The sequence below is a fragment of the Molossus molossus genome, unplaced genomic scaffold (assembly GCF_014108415.1).
Source record: "Molossus molossus isolate mMolMol1 unplaced genomic scaffold, mMolMol1.p scaffold_m16_p_1, whole genome shotgun sequence".
Lineage (NCBI taxonomy): Eukaryota > Metazoa > Chordata > Mammalia > Chiroptera > Molossidae > Molossus > Molossus molossus.
Window position 1 is genome coordinate 133,329,434 of NW_023425344.1, and position 8,307 is coordinate 133,337,740.

At 44.0% G+C, this 8,307-nt stretch overlaps 1 protein-coding gene across 2 annotated transcripts; it reads right to left on the reverse strand.

The window, feature by feature from the left end:
* Positions 1–320: 320 nt before the first annotated feature.
* BAMBI (BMP and activin membrane bound inhibitor) lies at positions 321–6,591 on the reverse strand. 2 transcript variants are annotated; one of them, XM_036267612.1, is made up of 3 exons: positions 6,220–6,591; positions 2,718–3,005; positions 321–2,291 (listed from the first exon to the last, which is right to left on the reverse strand). In XM_036267612.1, exons 1-3 carry the CDS (start codon positions 6,293–6,295, stop codon positions 1,873–1,875), a joined length of 783 nt encoding a protein of 260 aa, XP_036123505.1. In that variant the 5' UTR covers positions 6,296–6,591; the 3' UTR covers positions 321–1,872. The 2 variants fall into 2 exon arrangements, with proteins under 2 accessions (XP_036123505.1, XP_036123506.1); XM_036267613.1 differs by lacking the exon at positions 6,220–6,591 and adding an exon at positions 5,984–6,010.
* Between the last annotated feature and the right edge of the window lie 1,716 nt (positions 6,592–8,307).

An 8,307-nucleotide genomic window follows, 5' to 3' on the forward strand; every position in this document is an offset into this window, starting at 1 on the left:
ATAAAGAAAACAAAAAAAATTTTTTTAAAGCCCAGCTCATATAGTGCTGTACATGAAATGAGAAGGCAGAGGAGCAAGTCTTTCGATCTAAGTGGAAAAACTATTATTTGATCTAGAACTAGAAAGTGAAGGTGGGGGTGGAAATTTCACCAATGGCAATTTTGATCAATTCATTTCTCCAGACAGGTTTGGATAGTTAGGCTCAGCAATTCTTTGGCTCCCTCAAAAATTGACACACATAAAACTTAACAGCTTTTATAAATTTTTAAGTCACAAATGTACAAACTGTCAATCTCAAAAAGCACAAAACAAATCTGTCATTTATTAAAATGCATATTTATTCCATAGCCTAATTTGTTTGGGCTGTGGTCTATTAATTATTAAATAATCTAGGTACTCATTTTTATACTAGTCCTTTCAATTCAGATTCTTCCATGAGCTTGGCTACTACATCTATCTTAAGGGACCCAAATTATACTCATCATAAAATATTCCAGAAACTACTTTTTTTAAATCCTTTAACACTCTTAAAAGAAAACCCCATACTCAAATATGCAGGCTATAGGTTCATTTTTAAGCAAAAGTTTCAAATATACAAAAGAATGGAGGGGGGAAAAACCCTAAATGGCAAATTATTCTCATCTAAGATAACAAAGATCCATTTGGGGAGAAAAGTACACAAACGTGGCATGAGTTTAAATTCAGGCTGGGCATTGTTGTCGGACATCAAGTCTTACAGGAGCGGAAACACTGGTGTATTAAGTTAGTGGCTAAAGTCAATGTTTTGTTTGGTTATGTTAATACAAGGATCATTTGGGGGAGGAAAACTAGAAGCACGGTGTTATTTAAATCTCAATTGATATACAGTGTTCACTATGAAAAACCTTTCTAAAAATTGAGAAGTAAAAAATAAAATAAAATGTTAGTATAACACTGTGCTGAAAGAAGTTTTGAAAACTGGGAATATGGTACAATAAAGTTTGGCTAACTTGGAGTCCAAAATATTTAATTCAGTTTGAGACAGAATAAACAGTAGAAATAGGCAGTGACTAACTTTACAAAAAAGTTTCATTTATGTTTTTTTATTCCTGGTTGGAGGTAGGCATATTTTAAAGTATTATAAAGCAAGTGGATCAAGTTGATAAATAATAGTACGTTTGCTAAGGCAACTTCAGAAACAGATCAATCATATCTGACCTGGTATAAATATGTTTAAGATTTCTCTTAAAGTTAACAACCAGAATGATCCAAACAAAAAAATGTGGGTAAGACGCTAAATAATGGGCAGTCCATTTAGAAATTCTACATGCTGTAAGAAAGTTACACATGCGCATATAAAAATAAACAAGATTTTGGTCTTGTTTAAAAAAATGGAAGGAAGGAAGATCAAGCGAAATCCTATAGTTAAGACCCTACTCTGAGCAACAGATCTTCATTTGTATAATTAACATGTAGCTTCTTACACTTCCCATTTAGTTTTTAATTTATGACAAGACACTGCTCAATTTCAGACAAAAATATAGATATATATTTTTAAATCTTTACAATAAATCAAGATGTAGGAGCTTACATAGAGCATATGTTAGTTTATTTAGGTACTCATTCCAGCTCCCTCAGATGCAAATCACCCTGGTAACAGTGTGTACATAGTCTTCTCTTTGCTCTTTATAATTTCAAAGCAAAAAATACATTTGACTGTATGTAAGTCTGTGCAAATAATCCTTCAGAAGAAACATCCAAGATTCTGTTTGCAGAGGTCATTCTGTCTCTCAAAGATGATTACATGAGTTTGTTTTTCTTCAGATAAAGTGCTCCTGTCCAGCGTAACTCAAAGGCCTTCAAGCGTCCAAGCTCAGTTCAGATAAGACGCGGTCATACAAATTCCAGCTTCCCGTGCCCACTGTACATGCCCCAGTGAACAAGTGAAAGGATCTTGTCATGGCTGAGGTCCGCTTGTCTCATTTTGTCACAGGTCAGACAGCAGTTCTCATGCCCACTCACTGGCACCATGCATTCCAAGTCCAACTTTGCCACCTGCCCCTTTTTGGAATGGTGTCCATGAAAACTATAGTGCAAACGGGAGAGCATCTGTTGCCGCTGATCCCGCAGTCTCTTGTTCTCACTTCGCAGCATCCTCAAGGCCAACATAATAAGCAACACTAAAATCAGCCCTCCAGCGATAGGAACAGCAATCACTGCTGCCCGGAACCACAACTCTTTGGAAGAAGTCAGCTCCTGCACTTTGGTGATGAGGTTTCTGCTACTGTCATGCTGATACCGGTTTCCTTGTCCTAAAGAAGCACAAGCAAAAACTGTGTTAACCCCTCCTGTACACATTTATGCTCATCTATCCATTTTAAACCAGGCACCCCAATAAATAGCTTACAATTAAATCAACAATATTTAGAAAATAAATGCTGCAAAAAAGATTACAAAAACATTTGTTTACAGTCTATCGTTACAGAGTATTAATGGTCTTTTAATGTCTTCCAAATGTTGAAAAAACAGGCAAAACCTATTATGTAGACAGACATCTAATGCTCAGGCAGACATAAAAGCTACTCAATAGAGATGCATCTTTGCATCCAGCCATTCTTCTGCCTCTGCTGTCTCTAATTATATTAACAACAAAATCAATAGCAGACATACAAAATATTTGCTGTAACAAACCTATACAGATCAGGAGAGCATTTTGGTTAGAAAGGGCTTCTACCTACCTGAGGCCTCCCCTTTGGGTGAAGAGAGAACGTCATGCAGCCCTCTGTAATTGCACATATCTTCATGACAACATTCCAATGTGGGCATGGCGGTGCCAGAGTGGTTTTGTGCCTGTTTGGCTTGGCAGATGTCTGCTGTGCTTGCGAGAGAGTCCAGGCAGCCATGGGTGAGTGGGGAATTTGTGTTCTGAGGATCAAGAAGCCTAGAGAAGCAGGCACTCAGTTCAGACTTACACATGTAGCCAGTTGCCACACAGTGGGCAGCATCACAGTAGCATCTGATTTCACCTGAAAACAATGAGAAATTGCATCAAACTGCTTCAGAGACCAGATAATGCATCTGCTTAAGTGAATGCTAAATCCCAAATTCAAAGACACTAACTGTTAGAATATTCAGCTGAGTGCTTACAACAGCAGGGCATGCAGACTAGGAAAGCCCTTTGTGAAAGCCTGTGCTTTAACTTCAATCCAGCTAAATACAATTTTAGAAATGTATTAATCCCAGTAGCAGAGAATCAAAGTTCATTGTAGGTTTCTGTTAAGTTAGTAATTTAAAATAATACTTTTGTTTTTGAAGGAAAATAATAAATCACAGTAATTCCTCTACCATAAGGTAAATTATATTATTTACTCGTTTAATCCTACATGACCATACAACACGAAAATGCTAGGCTTTTTGAGTTTGTCAGTATAAATATTTGATCGGAACTACTGAATTGTTTACTACCTCGAAGGGCTGTGCCAAGATTTAAGAGCTTTAGCTAACACCTTATAAAGTTATTAACTAGAAACACAACAATCTAGAAATTGCTCCAGTCAGGAGGTTTTAAAACTATGAAACTGGGCAGCTATTTGCAACCTCTCTAGAAAAGGCAAACTTTGCCTATAAAGATCTTTTCATGCAGAGGAGCTTTTAGTATATTGTAAAACAGGAACTAGGCAGTTTACAATTAGTGGTTTGCTTGCCAAAGTCAATTTCTTTCAGCCCAAATGGAAAGTCATAAATCTGGGGGTGGAGGGAAGAGTGTAAAACTGCAAGGCTAACTTCTCCTCCCCTAAAACTCCCCAGTTTTACATGTAATTCAACATGGGATCTAAAAGGGGAAACACTGAATCTGAAAATCCTCTGCTGGTTCAATGAAAAATCCTTAAGGAAACCTCAAATTTTTCTACAGGAAGTGATTAAAGTTTCCTTTATAAAGCTTATTTTCCTAGTCACTGTGAACATTTTGCTTCAATGCAAGATCTGAGGCTTTTAACATCAATTTCTAGTTGAAATAATGTTGGTCTCAGAGTTATCACTAATATGATTTCCAACCCAGTGGACTCCAGTCATTGTCACATGCCACAGCTAACGCTACTGTAAACTGAACTTACGCACACACCTCTCCCAAGCTTCCCAATCTGAAGTTCTGTCTAGTTACTGAAACCTCTACTCTGAAACTGAACACCTCTTCCCAACCTTTACTTTTCTTCTCCTCCTCTCTGAATGCCTGAGTAAGGTGTCTCATTTAATTATCTGTCCAAATTCCAGGCCACCATATGGCATGCTCAGTTTTCACCAGAGGCTGCTAAGGCTTCAGCTCTAAAAAGACTAGCCAACTGTATATATATCTTTGGCAAGCTTAGTTTAACTATCCAAAGCTAGAGGTCTTGCTTCTATTCTAAATTTCTAAATCTGTGCTCCTTGTCCTGGGTCTGGGCCCAAGACCCTTCTCCAGTAAGACCTTCAAGTTAGGAGCTTGCTTTGCAGAGGTTCTTTTCTCGACTTTCCAGCTTATTTGATTTTTTGCATAAGCTCACTAGTCTTATGTGATGGATGATAACTACATGTCCTAGTCTGACAAATTCCTCATACAGACTTACGGTTGAAATAAAACAGATTAACAGTTTTGATCCTATTCACCTCAGACCTCATGCAGAAAAAAAGTGAAATGCTGCTTAAATGTTTGACAGCCTATTTAACATACTATATTTTCAATGACCTAAAACAGTCTAATAAAATTTTGACAGGTAACTAGGAAAAGTTCTAACAACTTTTTTTTTTAATTGGAGCCACATTTGAGCAAGTTGAATTAACTTTTGTATTACTGTATTAAAACTATATTTCTGTCATTTCATAATGTTTCTTCCTGTGGCATGCAAAAGGCCAGAAAGGGGACTGGTATTTTGAAACAGTGAACAATGCTCTTCTGTTTTCCCCCTTTTCTTGTTACTGTATGTAGTGATTAAACAAAAATGTCTGCTTTAGTCAAGATGGCTACAGGAGAGACTGCTGGCTTCTTTTAAAGCTTTTGAAGTCAGCAGCAGTCAGAAATCTCTGATCCCCTAATTATATCATTATCAGGCACATAGTTTCGGTATCTGTGACTTCATGTCAGCCTCAGTCCCTCCCTGCTCTGCCCGCCTTTGATAGGGCCAGGAGGCTCCCCTCTGCAGGCTTGGAGGGCTGTTATTTAGGGTTAATTACACCCTTCCTTCCAAAATAAATAAATACTGTAGCACATCATCCTTGCTGGGCTGGCTTATCCTTTAACCTCAAGCCTGCTACATGGCAATTAGAGAAAAGTGGGGGGTGCAAAAGCTAAACAACACTTCCTACTTAAGAAAAAGTATCTGTAGTTCATGGCAGGGTAGGTGGGGGAACCTTGGAATCTAGATGGGAGTTTGGGTTATTTCAAACTAAAAGGTGAAAGCCTGCAGGGGAAAAAAAAGAAAAAGAAACTGACCAATGTCTTTTGTTTTTTAGTAGTATTTGTATAACATGAGGTGAGTGGGAAACGGAACCACTGACAGAGCCAACTCCTCCCAGTCACTCAGAAAAATACGGCATATACTCCTGCACACGGAACACACACCCGGACACCTACACTCAAAGAGGCACACACACGCGCCGGTTCACAAAGACACTCACTGAGAGACACAAAGAAACACTCATGGGCAGAGGCACATTCAAATACAGAGACAGACTCTGATAGATATAGGCAAACGGACACACAACAGAGACACACTCAAATAAACAGATATATTCAAATACAAAGACACTCAAATACAGAGATATATTCAAATACCGAAACATTCGAATAGAGTGAGTGACACACTCACTAACAGACACACGCTCAGGCTCGGTGCGACTGGGGGCAGGGGTCTGCGGTTCCTCCAGGGCTTCCCCGCCCCGGGGTGGGGAGGGAGGCGGCGTCCGAGTCCACACTACCTCCCAGCTCCCCAGCCGCAAACATTCATAAGTTCACTACAGACAGACTTACACAAACATTCTGACAACCACTTGCTGCCCCTCCGCGCCGGCCCGAGACAGCCGAGGAGTCGGCCGCGAAGCCACCGCCGCGACGTCTAAGAACAAGCAACTTGTCGCGACCTGCGGGCTCCGGCGCGGGAGGAAGCCCTGCCCGCCGCTAACAAAGCCCTGGCAGCCGGCTTCAAAGGCTCGCAGCGGCGGCCCCCCGGGCACCCCGCGCGGCCCGGCCGGCCGGCGGGCACCCACCTTTGGTGAGCAGCACCGCCATGGCGCAGAGTTCGAGCTGCAGCCAGATGAAGATGTAGCTGGAATGGCGATCCATTGACGTCCCCCACGGCCGCGGAGCCACCACCGGTCCCGGAGCCGCGGGCAGCTGCAGCCTACGAGTCCCGGGGCGCGCAGTGCATGAGTGCTGCCCAGGCAGGCGGGCGCCGTCAGCCGCGGGGCGAGGGTCCAGGCAGCGTCCGGAGCATGGAAAGCGGCTGGAGGGCGTGCCGAGGAGATGAGGGCCTCCGCTGGCCGACTCTGGGCTCCGGCTCCTTCGCTCCGCTCGGCGCCGCAGTCCGGGGCGAGCTCTCAGCTCCTCTCCCTCTTGGCCGGCCACTTTGCGGAGGCTAGCGCGCACCGAACCCGCCAGCCGCGAGCTCCCGCCTGGGCGCGCCTCCTCCGGCCAGGCTGCGCGTCGTAAATACCGCTGGGCTCCGGGAGCCGGTCCGGCGCCGCCCCGCCCCCGGGCCCGCACCAGCGCCGTGCGATTGGCTGCCAGGCTCAAGTCAATCATCCCACACCCATGGGGCGGGACCAGCCGGCGGCTCCTAGCGGCGCAGACGTCTGGCCTGGGGCCCCGGCGGCCGCTGTCTCCCGCGCACCCCCTAGCGGAGGCCTGCGAGTTCCTGACTTTAGGGAGGCGCGCGTCGAGCCCGCCACTAGGTCTGTTTCTCACAACTCAGCCTTGGGCCAGCGTCCCACAGCCTGTGGCTTCTTTTCTGTTCCCCCTGAAACACGCGAAGAACCCGAGTGGCCGCCTTTGGAAGCCCCCCGCGCCCCCGCCACGCTGCGCGCTCTGGAAGCCCCAGGGATAAGTGGCGGTCCCTGGCGTGCGCTGCTGCCGAGCCCCGCCGGCTGGCGAGTGGCGGTGGGGGGGTCCACTCCGGAGCCAGGAAGCGGGGGGCGGCCGGGCCCTGGGTCTGCTCTCAGCCTTCCCCGCCCCTCAGCGCATCCGCTTCCAGCCGCCTGCTCTGTGATCAATAAAGCTCAGACAGACAGACTGTTGATCAGTAGGAGCCGCTAAGTTCTCCTGGGTAGACAGGGGACGAGCAGTCGGCTAGAGACACTTAACGAAAATTAGCAAATCCAAAAAGCACTCGGCGCCAGCGAGACGACACAGGCCGAGACTGACACGCAATTAACCACCCCACAAACAAACGCAGGCAAACACACCCGCTGACCTTGATCAATATCAGCCCCTCAGTGATCTCCTTTCTGAGATGCTAATTCATTTATTAGGACTTGCGGGGCTGCCTGCCCCCAATGTACCCAAGGGGGTTCCTGGAGCTTTTGCTGTTGTTTTTAATTATTTATTATTATTATTTTGGAGAGGAAACTCAGCTTAAAACTCTTATCTCAGGAAATGCTCTTTTACCCACTCCTCTCAAACCCTGAGATTAACAAAAGTCAACCATTTGCAAAATTTCCTTTTAGGATCGACCAAAGTTTCTCTATCTGATAAAATGTCAAGGGGAGGGAAGGTGGGCAGAAGAGTGCATTTAATGCTAAGTTGGGAGATGCAGAGTCAACTTTTCAGGACTAGAGTGTATAGATGGATGGGCTTTAAGACTAAGAAAAATGTGTATGTCTGTAGGACTGAAAATCAAGGCGAACTTTATAAATTAAAGTTGTTGAAAGTCCACAGAACTGCAGGATGTAGTTAATAAAATTGCCTTAGAAAAATAATGTTTATATGTAGAAAAAATAAAATAATTTCGTACACTGATTCTTACTAGATCAACATTACCTCCAAAAGGAAGGGAGGGTAAACCCAGGAGAAGCTTTAATATGAAAATAATCCGGTTAGGACACCGGGTAAACTGCAGGCATATCTCAGCTGGTGGGCTGACTGTAATTCCCTGAAGAGGAATTTGATCAGAACTTCCCGACACCTAATTCTCTGACAAGTTAACAATTCTAAGGGGTTCATGCAGACAATACTTTTCATGCAATGACACACTCTTTTAACTCTAGAGAGTCAAATAATTAACTAAAAGGAAACTTTGAGAGATATTCAATCAGCTACTTTGGAGTGCCCACTGTAGGCCAGGCTCACTGTGTCCAGGG